The 19,047-nt window shown below is 36.9% G+C and overlaps 1 protein-coding gene across 1 annotated transcript in view; it reads right to left on the minus strand.

Moving 5' to 3' along the window:
* Positions 1–248: 248 nt before the first annotated feature.
* Positions 249–19,047, minus strand: part of LOC139124166 (ceramide synthase 1-like) — an 88,322-nt gene continuing 69,523 nt past the window's right edge. Inside the window, exons 3-7 of the mRNA XM_070690312.1 lie at positions 12,340–12,520; positions 11,258–11,419; positions 8,434–8,572; positions 4,659–4,789; positions 249–1,126 (exon numbers count right to left, since the gene is read on the minus strand). Coding sequence (XP_070546413.1) covers positions 1,042–1,126; positions 4,659–4,789; positions 8,434–8,572; positions 11,258–11,419; positions 12,340–12,520 — 698 coding nt within the window. The 3' untranslated portion in view covers positions 249–1,041. The remainder of the gene's footprint in view (positions 1,127–4,658; positions 4,790–8,433; positions 8,573–11,257; positions 11,420–12,339; positions 12,521–19,047) is intronic.

A 19,047-nucleotide genomic window follows, 5' to 3' on the forward strand; every position in this document is an offset into this window, starting at 1 on the left:
TCGGTATTGCGTCATCTTTGCTCAGAGATAACAGAGTGGGATTTTCGCAGTGTGAGTTGCTACGACAATGTATAGAATGCCCTCTTCTGAAGAGCGCCCTCAAGTGTTAGAACATTTGATCTGCGGTTTCATTGGCTCCAGTTCTGACACATACTCTACACTTTGAAACAGATCACAACAGCTAACAACAACAGAACAGAAAGTATGTGCATCCTAGAGATAACTTCAGTGCTGAGAAATTTACAACCTTTGCAAGCAAAATATAGCTTTATTATTTGTCTTATTTTACATAACAAAAGTTTACAAATGCCTCGAGTGTCAACCATACAAAATTTACAACAACAATAACAGCTACCTACCTCTATTTCCGTTTAAAATATTTGGCATCAATCTGTCAAATTCTATAGTTGCTTATTTCCTAACGAACAAGTGTTGAACAGTAAGGGTAAATGACTTGACAACGTCTGTGGTTATGTTTCTATGACTACGCCTCACACTGCTATGGTTACGCCAAGCAAAATGTACAGAATTCAAAAGACAAAGTCCTTGCAGGAAGCCATCACAACACAGAACAAATGTAGTTATCAAAAATTACAGCATCGATAAATCTTGTCAAACCATCCCCCCCCCCGACTTAATATAACATTGCATATTCCTAGGTACTGCACAATAGTGGAAGAAGCCACTTTATGAGCAGTGGAGGGGTGGTGGAGTTAGATTGACGAGCAAATTATGAGTATGCTACTTGGATGATCTTTGGTTATAGTTTGCAATATGAACCCTAAAAAAGTCGGGTTTCACTTATTATTCTGAATTTAATAAACATCTCAGCAATTTTCTTTTTTTCTTTCAAAATTCATGTCCATGATACACAACAACCAGTTCATTATTCCTGAAACGAAACTGTACAAGTAATTCTAAAATTTCAAACAAAAAGTCCCCCTCCCCCCCATTTACCAAAGACTGGTGGTTTGACCCTAATGTTTTCTACAGCAGGGAAAGTCTACATGGTATAAATTGATTGGGGGATGGGGAGCTACTCTAATCAGCCTTGGGTGTCTTGATACGTTGACGAGGAGCTTGACTCACGCCATCGACGCCATTCGGTACGTGGACATCATTGTTTCTGTGGGAAAAGACGGAACATAAGTCACAACAACTCAGCATTTATATCAAATCACTATGAAACAGGACCCATTGAAATCATTAGAACTTGGGTGTGCTTAGGAGGCCAGGAAGAATGTCATTTCAGTAAGACTGACTGTTTCAAACACCTCCATTGTAGTTTTTGATGGCCTCAGATGGGCGCTTGTGCGTTTCCACTTTTGGATGGCTTCAGGGATAAGTGCCAGAAATTTCTCATGCTGTGTGTATGTAGCTGCACATGCGGTTAAACAGCGCTCCATACTTTGGCCAGAGATCAGAAGAAAAATTGTCACAATATCATACAAAAAGTGTCACTTCTTTGCCCATTTCATGAAAAGAAGATGTGTAAGGGACCATCTCAGATTGTCGCGTACATTCAAGAAATGAAATTCCTTCGTTTACATCAACAGCCCCTCCCCTCCCCTTACACGAAAGTTCAAACGTGCGAAATGTTGTCTGCCTGAGAGTACAATGTAGCACTTTGCTATAGCCACTGAAGAATATGTATCCCCTAACCACTTTGTGAAGTAATCGATCAAATTTGCGTACTAACCACAGTCAGCATGACACAAACGAGTTGGAAACAATTACAGAAAAATTTGATGGTACGAGTGTGCAGTTTTTGTTTATTTTTACACAAACTTAAGGTAAAGGGCGACGAATTCGGACGCGCACACGCTTTAGAACATTTCTGCGCAGATTTGACTTCAGCCTGCCGCAAATGGGTTATTTTGTAGCACATGTATTTAACATCACCTGTCATTGTTGAACTTGCACTTTTACCTAATTTTTTGACCCAGTCTCTTAGAAATGCATGTGACCTTTAACCTTGTCATATTTTGACCCCCTAGGAAGCTGGTTTTTATTCAATATGAGCGCAAAATTAACATTTCTCTCCCATTTACATGGCGTATATTACCCATTCACCTGGAGATATTGTAAAAAGTAGCGTGGTGACACCCTTTTATTAAAAGTGTAAACTAAATGGTATTATATCAGGATTTTATTCTCCAAGTTTGGTCAAAATGACACCATTCAAAGCGACAGGAAGAAAGTTCGAAAATTATGTAGTGATATAATTTCGATATCGTCATTTTGTAATCGATACTTATGTTAAAATTTCTTTACAAACATCATGAAAACTATACATTCGATACATATGGATCTTAATTCTTGGTATTTATTAAAATTAACTCATTTGCAAGCGTTTTATAATTGCTTTCTTTAGTTTAAGTGAATTATATCATTTTTATTTATTTCTAACAATGCCATTTTAACGTCCGTTTCCATGGAAACGAGCGTGGTGACCCCCATTTTTTATTTCATTTTTGCAATTGCATAACTTCCAAGAATATTTGTGCAAAGTTTCAAGAAAATGACACCACAACCTAATTTTGACGTAATTCGTAGTACTTCACCTTAAGGTAATATGCACCTCGAAGGTGAAAGACTTAAACTTTTGCTCTAATTTTCCTCAATGAATCTTTCAATCATTCTCTTTCAAAATCAAGAATAAAAATAGGGGGTCACCGTGCAAATTTTGGTACTAGAGAAACAATTTACCTAAGATTTACCGATATTAGAAATTCAAAATGGCCGCCATCCCTGTGTTAACTCTATGGGGAAAAATGAAAATTTTCGAATTTCGAAAAACTAAGCCGGTGAAAAGTTTTCTTTCACCAACAGCTTTAAAATGAACCCCCACATGTGGTATATCAGAAGAGAATTGTAAAAGTTTGAGAGTCCGAATGTCTGTCCCCGAGGTGCGTTCTACCTTAAAGAGAACTTATGATCACAAAATAAAAGTGCGAAAGTGAAGTTCACTATTTGAATGGAGGTCAAAACCCCTTCCCGTCAACGATGAATTTCACTTTTTGAACTTTTGCGACAATCTGAGACGGTCCCTAAGATTAGGTTTAATACACACATACAGCAAATAATGAACTTAAACATTAACTGTGTATTCATAATAATCTTGTCATTGTTTTCTTCAATAATGGTAAATTTCAACCAACATCACTTCCTCTAAAAACAGCTTTTTACAAAAACATCAGAATACAAAAGCCAACTCTTGCAAAATATCTAAAATGCTGGCATTCATGCACAATCAAATGACTTTACTTAAATAATCAATACTGACAAGATCATGAAAAACAGACTAGCAGACAGTCACACATATACATACAGGAATGCACACAGACTGGCAGACACATATACACATAGACAACACAGACAGACTGGCATACAGTCACACATACATGTAGAAAGGTATGCAGACAGACTGGAAGACGGTCACAAACACATACACATAGACAGGAACGCACACTAGCAAACGGTCACACACATAACACATTGAAAGAAATGCAGACAGACTAGCAGACAGTCACACACACATGCACACAGGAACGCAGACGGGCAGACAGTCACACACACAAATCAGAGCGTAGACAGACTGTCAGATGGTTACACACACATACACATTGACAGAAATGCAGACAGACTGGCAGATGGTCACACACACATACACATTGACAGAACGTGCAAAAAGACTGGCAAATGGTCACACACACATATACATTGACAGAAGTGTAGACAGACTGGCAGATGGTCACACATACACATTGACAGAAATGCAGACAGACTGGCCGATGGTCACACACACACACATACACATTGACAGAAAAGCAGACATATTTATGAGAACCATGGAGCCACTCTTATCCTGGATTCCTTTAAACCAGCAAACTATATGATTACATCACCATACAGACATGGTATCTCAGGTAGTATCTTCTAACACACAGGAATGTCTTCATCTATGAGGCTCACATGATTATTTGCATATGCATGAGCTTGCCAACCAGATTTGCATACAAATACGAATAACTAATCACGTTTACCACAAATTTAAGCTTTTTCAATCAGTTTTGCATATCCATGACATTTGAAAACATATCGGCATAAGCAATATTTTTTCAAATACTTGCATAAGTGTGTTTTTATGGTTTTTGTCTGCATGAATTCAGACCTATTTGCACACAAGATTTCTTGATAGATCTGTGTATGTATGAGATTTTCAGATGCACTTGCATATGTATAAATTTGCAGCTAAATTTAGATGTGCATGAGACCTCCAGACAAATTTAACCTGCTTACCCCTAATTGCTTGTAAACTAGTCCATATTTACCATTGATAACAATGGTTTGGACCAAACCGTGATGGCAAAAGGGTTGAATATGCATGAGCTTCACATACAGATGTTAATGGGATTGACCCTTTGAGTGCTGTTTTTTCCCCACCCAAATTTTAGTGCAACATTTTACCAATTTTTATGAACTTTTCTGTAATTTTGTTTTTTGATAATTTTGGACCAAACATTTCATTGGCTACAGTTTTTTATCAAAATTTTGGCAAAAATCTGAAAAAAAAATTGACTGAGTTATATTTTCTAAGGGCGACAAAAATTGACTTTGGCGCTCAAAGGGTTAAAGCAGGATAGAAATACACTCACTGTTTTGACTTTTCTTTCAATTTTTCCAGTCTTTCTTCTTCTTTTTCCTTGGCTTCTAACTGGTCTTCCCTTGTATCCCTAAAAGACGTCTCTTTGCCAAATAGTACTTTAAACACCATTTTGACAATAAGCTGTGCAAGCAAGAAAATTACATTATAACTCTCACATTTATTTTTTAAATATTTTGTCATCTTTCTGAGAAATGAGCACAGTGCAACACCAAGTATGAACTGAATGTGGTTCCATGTTTGAGGAGCTGGAATCATTTGAGTAAAGGTTTCAAACCTGACGACAAAATGGCCACCTGGCAGCCATATTGGATCATCATACAAAGTACTGTAAAACACTTTGAATTAGCTGCATGCTTTTCAGTGATTTTGGATTTTCATTGCAATCAGTGGGTTTTGTAATTGAGTTGAAAAACATCCTGACCTTAGGAAATATGGGGAAAAGTTTAAATAACAGCATCTTAAATTAGCAAATTTAAACACTTTGCTAAATTAGCTAAAAAGGATGCTAGCTAAAAAGACTTGTTTTACAGTATGTACAACATGCAGTACAGGTCATGCAGTACATCAGGTTTACTTCATATCGTTGGTATACACTCTTGTTTTCAGAGGGAAGGATTGTCTGAAAATTTTGATCAAGATAGCCGTGGCCACTTTAGTGTTGATTAAGGCTACTTTGATACAGACAGAAATTCTGTACAAAGGCAAAACTAGCTCTGTCTGCGGTTGTAAATGAGAGTGTACCATTGGCACACTGTGTTCAAGATTAAGATACAATGTAACATTACCATGCACTGGTCCCTGTACAAGTCTTGTGGATTTCAATTTCCCCAGACACACTGTCTGCATGGGACATACAATTTTACTTGATGCTGTAGCAGTGAGCTGATAAAAGTGTGTTGCCTCAATAAACTAATTATCGAGTAAGGCTTTAATGAATGGAAGTGGTATCTGGTGTCTCAATTTTTAACATACAGTGCCAATGGTTAGCTCTCATTTACAACTCTTGGCAGGGCCTGTTTTGTCTTTATACAAGCAGAATTTCTGTCTGTATCAAGTAGCCTTGATGCACACTTAAGTGGCAATGGGTGTAATTTCATTATTACAGAAACATCAGACACTGAGATTTACCCCTTTCAAACTGAAACCCAAAAGTGCATCAATACCAGATTTCATTTCAATCAAATAAACCATTAAAGTTGCAATATGGATCAAAATTGCCGATTTTTTTTCGTAAAACTAAAGCAAATAGACCATACTACGTTGAAGTACTCTTCTTAGCTAAGCCTCTTACCAATCCCGACACACAAATACGTTCATTTTGATACATTGCGGCCGCCTAGAAAAGCTGTTTTGTAAACAAACTTTCAAACAAAAACATTGGCGTTTTCTGCTGTGCACTTGACAAGTACAACCAAGAGTGATGACGTCTCGCTAGAGTGCACGTTTGAGGGGCGATGTTGTCACGATGACAGAACTTGACACTTATAATGATAATTCATTGTAAATTTTGCGTTTGCCAAACTTTGGTAGCATCACATGTTTCAGAAATATAAGTACACAGCTGTACAAAAGATCGTGTAATTGATTTTTCTCACCCATATACATGTACGTCAGTGCCGCGCCGTATGCACCAGTACTGTATGTGTACGTTCGATCGATCGAGCGTCCAGACCACGGACACCGATCTGGTTGTGTTCACTGCGTCTGACAGCGTTTCCACAATTCTCTCCCCGTTGCATGTTGTTACATTTTTCATGTTAAAAGGCGAGGTATCTGCACGCTATATTTATTTGAAAGCTTTGTTTAAATAAAGTTTTCAAGATAATTTTGGCGGTGTTCTCACCCCATACACCACTGCTGAAGTTCAGCAACTGTCTCGCCCCTCTGTCTGGTCTTGCATGGCCATGTCAGTGCGCGCGCGTCGATCGACGCGTCGTAATGAGACCATGCCATTACATGTAATGGTGGAGACTGCAGTTTCTCTTTATTTCCGAAAAATGTATATTTAACCTGAAGGATATGGATTGTCAATGAATGCTAACAGATCTAAGTTATTTCCTTGCGGGGGGACTATGGCCCGGTTCACATTACAAATCGTGGGGTCCGCACGGCCACGGTGTTGGTAGGTCGGTGTTGCCCGAGGAAACACCGCTGGCTAGCGAAGTTGATCATCACACAGTGGCGACGTTGGTGTTTTCGAGAGAAACTGTAGACACAGTCTGCCTCCTCGACGTGGTGCAGTAGTCGCGTGTCACTCTTTTTTCTGGTTCCATCTTTCGATCTGACCAAACAATGTTTATTTTGCCGACATTTTGGGCTAATTTCTTCCATTTTTACAAGGCTGAATCAGTCAGCAGAGATCCAGGGCGCGGGCAGAGACCTGACCGCTGCGTGGGAAGGCTAGCTAGGCATGTTGGCACGATGTTGCAATTTCATAAACCGTTACCATGCATCAAATACGCATGCGTACATATTCAAATAGTAAAAATGACGTTTCAAATTCTGTGCTTTACTCTCGCAAACAGTACGTACCAAAACAGCAATTTATTCGGTAATTAAATCAATTTACTCAATTAGAGCCACCCTATGTTCCTGTTAATGGTCGAATCTACAAATGAAATTGTTATGGATTTTTCTATAAAGTTAAATCTTCGAAATATGAAGGTCAATTCTGATCCATATTGCAACTTTAAGTGAGATACTGAATCAACAGATAGACAGACACAGACAGACAAACACCAGTGTGCCCGCTACGCCAATTTGACGCGTCATGACGCAGGGAAAACCCACCTGAGGCCTTGAAATAACAAGTAATTTGACACGTCACTGACGCAGCCTGCCAGTGACTAGAAATGCTTAGCAGATTCATAATTTACACAGATAACATGTTTCCCTGTAGTTTTTGGGCGAAAAAGTAGCTGAATATGTCATTTTTATAAGTCTCCATGGCAAAAGTATATGCCGATTATAACTTATGTAGCCAATGGATCAATGGGGAATAATAGAATCTCACACCCCCCCCAAGGTCCTTGGATCAGATTTCTCACACGAGTTGGGGATATTTTGTCTCACACGAGCCGCAGGCGAGTGTGAGACAAAATATCCCCAACTCGTGTGAGAAATCTGATCCCAGGTCCTTGGTGTGTGAGATTCTTTTTCTCACATGACCACAAAATGCGTTAAATTCATATTGGACACGTACAATATTATCAAAAATCGTGACAACTCTGTCGTCTGCCGCTGTACTTTGACCTGCTTACGTTGTAGTTCTAGTCCGTGTGTTACTCGTCGTGCCATTGGATAACATTTTGCGCGTGGAACAAAACAGACTGCTTATCATCCAATCAGAGGTCGTGTAATATTTACTACAGAGTGTGGGACGGTTTCTGAGAGTGTGGGATCGATTTATCCCACACTCTCGATCCCGCACTCCCAGCAGCCAGGAATGTGAGAAGGGTTGGTCACAGTTGTTTTCATTGTCTTCTCACTGACTCATGCTATATATTATGAGGAATCGAGACAGACATATGACAATAGAGGGCGCTATACTTACAACTACTGACTCGCTAGTAATCGTTTTGTGCCGTGCATGTCGGTGACACACAGGAAAGTTTTCTTCACTTTGACTCAAAAACATTTCTCTAATCTCCCCTTAGAGGGTGCACTTCAGACACAGACACAGACACACATACACAGACATTTGCAATGAGACAAAGTGTGAAATCACAAAGACAGTACATCTATGAGACAAACTATGAACTCACCCAAAACCAGTAAATGTTGAGGAACTGTAACATCCAAATGAGAACATTCATTGTTGTTAGAAGAGGCACTTTTGAGTTACCATAGCAACCGCCTCCATATAGTACCTTTAGTGGATACCAGTACATCCTCAGGATCACCCTGTAAGAAAAGAAATGAAACAGAGAGTTTTACCAAAAAATACCAGACTTGTAGTTTTTCCTTCGTATCTTGTTTTCCTTGTTCTTGTTAACAGTTGATCATTTTAACAGAAATCTATGCTAAACAAACACACCTATACAGTGTTCTCACCAGAAAAAAATATTGTGGGACATTTTGTCCCGCTGACCAAAAAAAAGCGGGACAACAGATGATTTTTGTGAGACAAGATAAATATGTTAAAAAAGTCAAAATGCAAATACAAACCTTATTCTATGCATGGAAAAAATAAAGTACTCAACAAATTATTCATCTTTAACAACTTTTTTGTAAACACTTAGTAAACACATCAATGTATATTGAATATCAGTGCCTTTTAATAAAAATTATATGGGACTTTTGTTCTTTCAAGTGTGAAAGTGCACTGATAAAGTTGAATTTTTCCATTTTGGGGCCCTCTACCATAATAGTTGCTAGAGTGTCCAGCCAGCCGTTCAGCACCAAGTTGATTTCTGTCAAAAGTTATGTTGTTTTGCACACTAAATCTCCTTTCACAGTCAGCAGAATGAACTGGCAAAATCAGTGCTATGGCAGATCTTTAGATTAAGAAACATATCCCTATGATGTTTGTAAATGATCATTACATTTTGACGTGAAACTTCAGTCGCCAGCCAAAGCTACAAATTTTGCGGATTGATCAAAGCATGGACGTAAAAAAAACGTTCATGTTCAGTTCTCATGTACGAGTTTGCCTAGAATAATATACTTATCACGTGCACAAGCCAAGAATTGACAATTTTTTGCAAAATAAGAGAACTTTTCCCTAGCTATTCCACGTTTAAACCTCTGAACTACTTTTGGAATAAGATCACCAATCGGCAGCGGGCAAGTTGTCAATTATTTCCAGACATAGGTACTAGGTAGTGTGGGCAAGGAACGGAGCAAGTACCTGATGACATCACACAACACATACCTCCCTCTAAGTTTATACACGATTTCAAACATAGCAAAGGCTAAAAAAATACCACAATTATACGGTGTCGCTAACATTTGATCAGAATTGGTACATACCAGTATGGGTACCAAAGATCAACAGTAAGTGTTGTTTCTATCTGTTCAGTGTAGGAAAATTCTACTTTGATGTTATGACAATGATTTCTGCACAACCAGAAAAACAACAAGAAATATTTAAACCAGAAAAACAAGAATGACAAAAGTAAATAAGGTCTGAAACTTTAGGTACTGGAGGTCAACTTTAGCAAAATGCATAGCAGAGCATGTTTCAACCATGGATTTACAAAAATAGACATCCATGGTTTGAGCAGGTCTGTTAATATGTCACAGTTCATAAACAATGACAGGAAATGACTAATAAGCTGTTTCAGTTACTGCCACCACTCCCATACATAATAGGTACCCTGCATACAAATAGGTTAAAGGTCAAAAACCTCTTACTCAGATGTGTGGGCTGTTTCAGTTACTGCCACCACTCCTGCACATTTGCAGGATTTCCCCTTTTTCTTACCTCATTTGCATATTTTTGACACTGACATGTTCATTTGAACAACGTCACATCTCAACCCCTGCATCTACCTGTACACCAAATACTGAGATGGTAGCTTTGGCGGTATGGGAGCCTTTGCGTGTGACGGACATACATCTGCACATACATACCACATACATACATACATACAGACGCCATCGACTCACCATATAAGCTCTTTTTGGTATTTATATCAATACCAAATATGAGCTAAAAACTATCTCAGACAAAGTTGCGTGATTTTTCAAAAACAAAAATTGACTGAATTTCAATGGCGCGAACACTATAACGTCGCACCGGGCCCACCCATACTCTGTTTACAATGCAGAACCCATCGAGTTCGTTGTTTTCAAAAGTTATTCATGTAATTCCTTAGGGATATACAAGCTTTACATTCTTGTGTTTTCGTAGTTCTGATTATTATTGTTGTAGTCTATGAAAATATTGATCGTGCCCATGGTGCCTCCAGCTTCTGCGAATTCCATGGACATATGCAATGCGAACACGTCCAGTGCGTCAGTACCACTGTGACAGTCTCTTGTGGTTCAATACGTAACGGCCGCTGTGTGGTATACATAATGCATACCACACAGCGGCCATCATGTATAGAATCACGAGCGACTGTGGTTTAAGTACGCCCTCTGACAGGCATTGCTTCCAGATTGCCTCGGTTTCAACCAGGAAATGTAATTACTCGCGTCAGTCATTTACGTCTATGGTGAGAAGTACTGGCTGTATATACGCACGATACAGCCGGCAGGCCATACGGCTAGCTCCACGAAAGTTTATAATTTCAAAGGCGCGCCACTATTGGCGCACACGACCCAGAAATCCGGCCCAGAAATATATGCAAGAATGTTGCGGAATCGCGGCCTGGTGAGAACACTGCCTATGTGATAGGCAAAAGCCCAGATGAATATGTCTATGTTATGTCATAGGTTACCAAGAGAGTCAGTGTTCAAGGGTGGGCCTGCTCACCCCCAATTCCCTGTGGACAGGTCTACAAGCACAATGGATAACACTGGGTTTGGGCCAAACCATGGTGTTGAAAGGGTGAATGCAAACTAATCACACTGGAGGTGCAAAAGGTTTCACGTAATCCTTTGAACCTCTGACGTGATGAGATTTATATGAATTAGACTTACCAAGAAATGGCGAATAGCACAAATAGAACGTTTGCAATGATTTCATTGAGCAAATGTGATTTGCCATTGCGTTCTTTTGTGTAGTTGAATATTTTAGCAGCCTCTAAGAACACGTCTGTCAAGTCATGGCAAAACAACACCAACATGCCCATTCTGTGACATCTGAAACCAAAGAAAAACAAAATCCTTTTCATTACGGCACTATGCCATAACAAAAGTCTTCATTTCTAACCAGTCAATATCTAAGCAGAAAACCACATCGAGTGATGGTATACCACAAGATTTCGACCAGTTCACAACAGATGTATGCACAAGCAATAGCAAGTGCATATATGTCGTGAACGAGTCAAAACCAAGTGGTATACCATTGCTGGGATCCTTTATTGCTATTATATCATAACAGTAAATTGAAATTCTTGTGTGAAATGTCAACAAGGGAAAGCATTATAGGTTGATAAGATGAGTGGTCTATGAACATTCTCATCACAAAAAAGTTCCATAAAGCCAAAAACAAATTAATAGGTTTGTTTCTCATCCAAGGCCCTTACAAAAATGGAGCGACAACAGGGGTTTTTATTTCATTTCTTTTGATTAGTTCATAAGACCAAATAAACAACAGGGGGAAAATCAGATATGTTTAGGAGCAATGGTTATTCTGATATCCAGCGTGACGTTGGTGACAAATCCTTCAGAACTGTACATAGTATGTATGTGACCCTACAGATAATAAATGTTACATTTCCACCTTGTGTAACACACATAGTCATTTTCTCACACTCAAGTTTCATAGTGAACATGAAAAAGAAGCGATGCAGCTAGTTTACGACAATGCATCCGAGGATAAGAAAAATAACAAACTTCCTAATAAATGCCTCTACTGACTAAGAGTTCAGAAATTTTAAATAATTCCCTGTACACAAGCATCTCCATTTCAGGGAATGGTTTTAACCCTTTCACCCCCAGTTCCCTGTGTACAGGTCCAACTTTGCCATAGAAAACAATGGATTTGGGACAAACCATGGTGGTGAAAGGGTTAAAAGTGGGCAAAATTGTCTTTCAATTAGAAAAAACAGGCCACTTACCTTACTGAGTAGGAAAAAAATATTAGAAAAATGGTGACAAAATGATGCAATATCATCATGAGAAAGTCGTTCCGTATCGTGTCCATATAAAAGGTGGCATACATGGAATGCACATAGAAACCTAACTGGTACATGTAAAGAATGTATATATCAAAGGGGACCTCCATATCGATATGCCATCCTGCAATAGAATAGAAAGAAACAGATTGATAAGGAGATAGATCGATGGATATGTACATTGACAATCAATCAGTTAAAGGGAAACCGTCGTTGGAACTGCGGCTGTGCGAGTTTCTTGTTTACAAACAATGTTATTTTGTGCACAATATCTAGATGCACCTCATCATCATAGCTGCAACATTTAAATTATACGATGTAGATTATGACGGACATGTCTTAACTTTCATCAATCACCATTGTGCCTTAGATACATTGTTTACATTTGTTGTATGAGTCCCATACCACCTTTGAACGCAGTTCTGATGACTGTATCCCTTTAAAGAAAGAAATCTGTACCACGTTTCATCAATGTTTGAGTCGGTATTTCTTTACATAGCACCCTCATTGCAAAAATTCATGATCAAATATGCAAATTGGTTGACATGATCTTGCTGAATGTCTTCGCACACAGTTACAGCTCTTGTATATGAACATCTGTAACAAGTTTTATCAAATTTGAGTCAGTATTTTTTGACATATTACCGGAATTATGAAAATTCATTCAATATGCAAATTAGCAATTCATTGACACAATACTGACAAATGTCATTGTGGTGCTATTAGAGTTCTCTGTGACCAAAATGTGTACAAAGTTTCATCAAATTTGGTACAGTCTCTTAAGAAACAGCTCTTTTTCAAAAAACAAAAATTATGCAAACTAGCACAAATTATGCTTGTCACGCCCCAAACAATGGATGTGCAAATATATACCATAGTGTATTATTCTTGTACCAAGTTTGAAAGGAATTGGCTCAGGCATGTCTGAGATATCTTCGTGGACAGACGTACTGATCAATCGTAAGTCCCCTGGACTTTGTCCGTGGAGACGAATAAAGATATGACAATGGACAAAAATATATTCTATTTATCTCAAAATAGCATTGTTTTGTACAGGATGGTATCACAGTGAATATCATCACCCTTCACTTGCAATTTAACTGGGGCTAAACTGGGTCTTCAAAAACCTTGGCAACAAAAATAACATTGAAATAATTATTATAGAACATTCAGGTCATACTTACTGCCACAAAATGTTCACAACGATTTGATCACAATAAATATTTGTACAGAAAACAGACTTGTGCGTGTCACGCCATATGAAACAGTATCATATCTTAAACTTTGGTCCCTTAAAGTAGGTATGAATCTGTTGTCTGGCATGGAGGTTGTTAGATCTAAGAACACCAATATCGGGGTGAAGGTTTTGCAGACTGTGGAAAATTATGACCCAGACAATTTTTTTTTTTCAGATCCTGGCAATTTTTGTAATTTTTTTCAAAAATTTTGTTCACAAACTGCAGCCTATGAAGAGCAATGTAAGTTTGGTCGAAAATTATTGTAAAAATTAAAGAATTGGCACAATGTTTGCTCAAGAATGGTGGGAAAAGTTAGAGCACCCAGAAGGATAAAATTCACTTTGCTAGATGAAATCTCCTTACACTATCTCTGTATTATACATTAATTTTCCCAGCTTTCAGTGTTACGCTGAAATTTGCACAACACCATAAATAACCACATTCCATGTTTTTCTTGGCAGTAAAATTCACTTGACTTGCCAAGTTCCTTCTTTTCACTTGCCTCTGTTCTCATTTTTTGTGTCAGTATTTCCCATTAGCCTGCCCTCTAGTGGCATACCAAGGCTATGCACGACCTCTGACCTCACATCTCACAGTTACCATAAGTATACCTGTAGGTTGATTGCAGTATTCTAAATCTGGTAACAACCACTTTGTGAAATGATAAATTTATGACAGATGTGTCTGGCTATGATTGACCTAAAATGAAATGAACCCAGGTGTTTCAACTTGTCTACAAAATATATTGCCAAAATTGGTTTGATTGGCCCAAAAATTTGGTATGCAACAATGTTTTTGATGAAGAATTCATAATACATGAATATTCTTTGAGATCTAGATGGGTGACACTCATGAAACAACACAGTTGTAACTGTGGACAATTTTCCCACATTTTGTTTAATCTTGTCTGGCTGCAAGCAAAGTTGAGTTTGTGCACAGTTGACCAGGATAACTCAAGTCAAACGACACAAACTACTTTTCTACTCAACCAAATTTCCTGAAAATAGGTCAAAAAGAGAGTGGCTTTGTCCCTTTAATATAATTATTTCAATTCGAATTAGCACATCTTCTAACATACGTAAATACTTCAAGAAACAAGGAGTATTTGTCGTCCTATTTACATGCAGACGTATTCATCTCCATTCCATGTTAGAAAAAGTTCATAATCACCACTGATAACAATGGTTATGGAATAAACCACGATGGTCACCAGGTTATACAACACTCAATTATTACTTGATGGGCAATAAAATGATATTAAATATCTATGATAATAACACAACAATATGTTTAGTACTGTGATCCAAAATCTCAAAACTTACTGCCAGCAATCTGATAGCAAGGACAAAATGGACCCTTTAGTTTTATTTTGTTTGTGAAATTTGAATCAACTAGGATTTACTGATTCTTCGACCGGTCATTTACAAATGGTGGTAAAAACACACAAAACTAAACCCTGTACTGATACAAAACATATTGTTGTACAAGGACAAAAATTGCCATAGATCTTTGGGCGTATGAACGTCACAATTTCAGACTGAAGGAATTAAATTCAGCAAAATCTGTGAGTGTAGAGGACATGTTTTTTCCCCAACAGACTCTGAAGAAGATACCCTATTAGAATAATTACATACTAACTGTAATTTAATCCATGATATCTGCTCTAGATTTACCCTCTGAGTGCTGTAAATTTTTCCCGCCAAAATTTTTGTGCAAAATTTTACCAATTTTTAATAAATTTTTTGTATTTTTTTTGGGCAATTTTGGACCGAACGGACAGTACTCTTCATCGGCTACAGTTTGTGCTCAAAATTTTGGAAAAAATCTAAAAAAAATTGTCTGAGTTTCATTCTATAAAAGGCGGCAAAAATTGACTTTGGCACTCAAATCTAAACATCTAAACAAGAATGTACAAGTATAGAGACTCTATGATTTCATTTTTTTACACGTGTATATGCCAATGCAAAAAGCAACGAGGAACATTTAATAAAGGTTAGAGAAAATGTTAAATAGGATAATTGTAGGGAACATTTAAGGATATTAAGACTGACATTATAGACAATTGAAGTAACATTCAATCATGGACCAAAGTACAACCATTCTGTGTCACTAAACTGTCCAGTAACAATTGATTATGAGTATATTATCAGGTTTCGCAAAGATTGGGAAAACGTTAACTGTAGGATAATGACTTAGAAAAATTTAGGAATAATTGGTTGTGATCTCAGATTACTGAATTGATATAACAACAGACCCAAGTAAAATGATTTTGCAATGCTGCACTTTCCGGTAACATTTGATTTAACGTCTTTAATGAATGCACTGCATTATTACGTCTGAAAATGCAAAACAGTCACAGTATTATAATTTATTCGTATTTCATAAATAAATTAACACCACGCATTTTGATGTCATTTTGTGAGTGGAAAAAAAATCACGTTTTACAAAGAAAACTAAAATAATAAAAAAATACACCTTAAATTAATGTGAACAGAGCTTTACAATTCTTTTAAATATCTTTGCACGAGCGCAACACAACATAATGTGCAAATTTTTTGTGTGAAATGAGTTTTCTTGGGTCAAAGTGCATTTATTTAGCTTGAGGGCGCTATCTTTGACCACATATACGGTGGTCATCTATGTGACTTTGTAGTTACTAAGAAATTCATTAATATTTAATTTAGGTCAGATTTTTTTGTACACAGTAGCAACTTACAATATTTACTATTTTGTTTCTGTATCAAATTCAGTAAATTCTTGACTCAACCTCCATGACAGAAATTTGGACTCTGCCAGTCTATCGCTTGTGTGAAATCATTTTGAGGCTTGTGGAGAAAATCAAGTTGTCACCTTCTTATTTGTGAGAAAATCAAAAACTTGATTTTTCCCCGTAGATTTAACACAGAAATGGCAGCCATTTTGAATTTCAAATATGAAGAAATTTTAGGTAATTTTTTGATAACCATTTTTTTTTTTCACTTCTGACATACTCTGTATGATAACCCTTAAAATTTTTATTCTTGATTTTAATGGAAATGACTCAGCTACACTGACAAGAGTTTTGAGCTCAAACTTACATCTTTCGATTTCATGGCACATATTAAAATAAACCTTACACCCTCATTTCACTTGTAACATGGATTCAACCACACTATAATTAACAATAGGTCTAAACCAACCAGCTATATTTAACCCTTTGAATGCTGTAATTTTTCCCACCAAAATTTAAATGTAACATTTTGCTAATATTTATGAAGTTTGTGAAATTTTTTGATAATTTTGAACCAAATGAACATCACATTTCATTGGCTACATTTTTTAATTAAAATTTTGACCAAAAAAAATTGACTACTGAGGGTATATTTTATAAAGGTGGCCAAAATTGACTTTGGCAATCAGAGGGTTAAAGAAGTATGTGCCCTGTGGAAAGATATTCAGACTCTCAAACTTCATGTTTTTTGCTTACCACTTGTAGGGGCTCATTTTGAAACTTTAATATGGAGTAAATAAAGTTTTTATTGCCTTAGTTTTGTGAAAATAAAAAAAATTAATGTTCGCCCATAAAATTAACATAGGGATGGCGGCCATTTTGAATTTCAAGTGTTGGTAAATATTTGGTAATTTGCTGGAGCCAGATTTTGCAAGGAGAACACTGATTTTTATTCTTGATTTATAAAGTGAACGATTTAGTTTCGTTGAGGAAAGTTTGAGCAAAAGTTAAAGTCTTTCAATTTTGAGGCGAATACTTCAATGAACTGTTCACATGGACTGAAACATTGATGAAATTGTCAACAGCTTGTTTTTGGATCATGACCGACTTAAAACTAGACATTCCAGACTGGAGTGTGTGTCTGTCTATTACACATTAATATGGTACTTCAAACGGAGATAACAGTGTCATCACCAGGTCACCAGTTCAATGACCTCAAAGGCATGTTAGATAAAATCATAAGCTTGTTCAGAGTGCTACTACAAATGCCTTTCGCACTACGCTAAGTCAGATCTCGATTCCCTGTACTTTTTGCTACATTAGGAAATAAGTAGCTTTAAACTATCTTTTATAACTTTAATGTTTGAGTGAATCTTAAATTTTAATACTAACAGTACAAAGTAATTGAAAATGAAACAAAGCTGAATTTTATGCAAAAAGTAATTAAAATCTAAAATGCAAAATGGATATTAATGATAAGGAAAGACTGAATGAAGACATAATTGGATGAAGTGACATCCATCTACATGTATTTTTTAAAAACTCCATAGGATTTCAGTTCATGGTTACAGTACTCAATTTTTACAGTTTAATTAAAGTATGCTCATTTTTTAATGAATTTGCAAATCATGTAAATCACATAGTATTCAACTGTCAAATCAAATCACGTAAAATGCATCACTATTGTCTATATTTTAATTTATATCTGACAAATGGTAACTTGTCAAGCTGCATATCTCAAGATGCTTGAGGAGTAGGACAAGAAATCGCAGTTGACATTAAAAACAAAACTTGGAAAAAAATCATCCAAAGTTACAGCTACTGGCCCTTAACCCTTTCACCCCCAGTTCCCTGTGTACAGGTCCAACTTTACCATAGAAAACAATGGATTTCGGACAAACCATGGTGGTGAAAGGGTTAAATTTAATTTGATAATCCATCAATTCAATCCCTTAGTGATACCTTGGATTGTTGGTGACAAAAATTATGCTAATAGTTGACCTCTGACCTTCTCTCCCTGTAGATTATGAACTCATCAACAGATTTAACTCTTTGAGTGCTGTAAGTTTTTCCCTCCAAAATTTTAGTGCAACTTTTTACCAATTTTTGTGAATTTTTCTGTAATTTTTTTGATAAGTTTGGACCAAATGGCTATCATTCATTATTGGCTACAGATTTTGATCAAAATTTGTTAAAATCTGAACAAAAATTCATTGGTTGTATTTTATCAAGGCGACAGAAATTGACTTTGGCGCTCAAAGGGTTCACACACCCACCATTCAGGGTACAAAGGGTAACATGATTTTTAAAAAAAAGACTGAATTTCACAGTGAAACAGTAGTATGCATAGAAGTACAAAATTTCAAAAGAGGGATATAACGGCCGAGTTGAAAAAGGCAACTTTTCGTAGGTGCTGACAGAGTAGCAGGAACTGACAGTGAAAACAACTCTCAAATATATGAACAACAACAATTCAAAACATGAAATTTGGAATGGATTTAATTAACAGAATTTTAAAAATAGAATGTGCCTGAGGGGCAGATATTCAGACTCTAAAATTCTTGCAATACTTTTCTGGTCTACCACTTGTGGGGGGCTCAATTCAAAGCTCTCTCAGTAAGAAATATTTTCACCATCCCAGGTTTTTTTGCGATTGAAACTTTAATTTGTCCCCATGGAGTTGACACAGAACTGGAAGCCATT

Source organism: Ptychodera flava, assembly GCF_041260155.1.
Source record: "Ptychodera flava strain L36383 chromosome 23 unlocalized genomic scaffold, AS_Pfla_20210202 Scaffold_23__1_contigs__length_28996876_pilon, whole genome shotgun sequence".
Taxonomy (NCBI): Eukaryota; Metazoa; Hemichordata; class Enteropneusta; family Ptychoderidae; genus Ptychodera; species Ptychodera flava.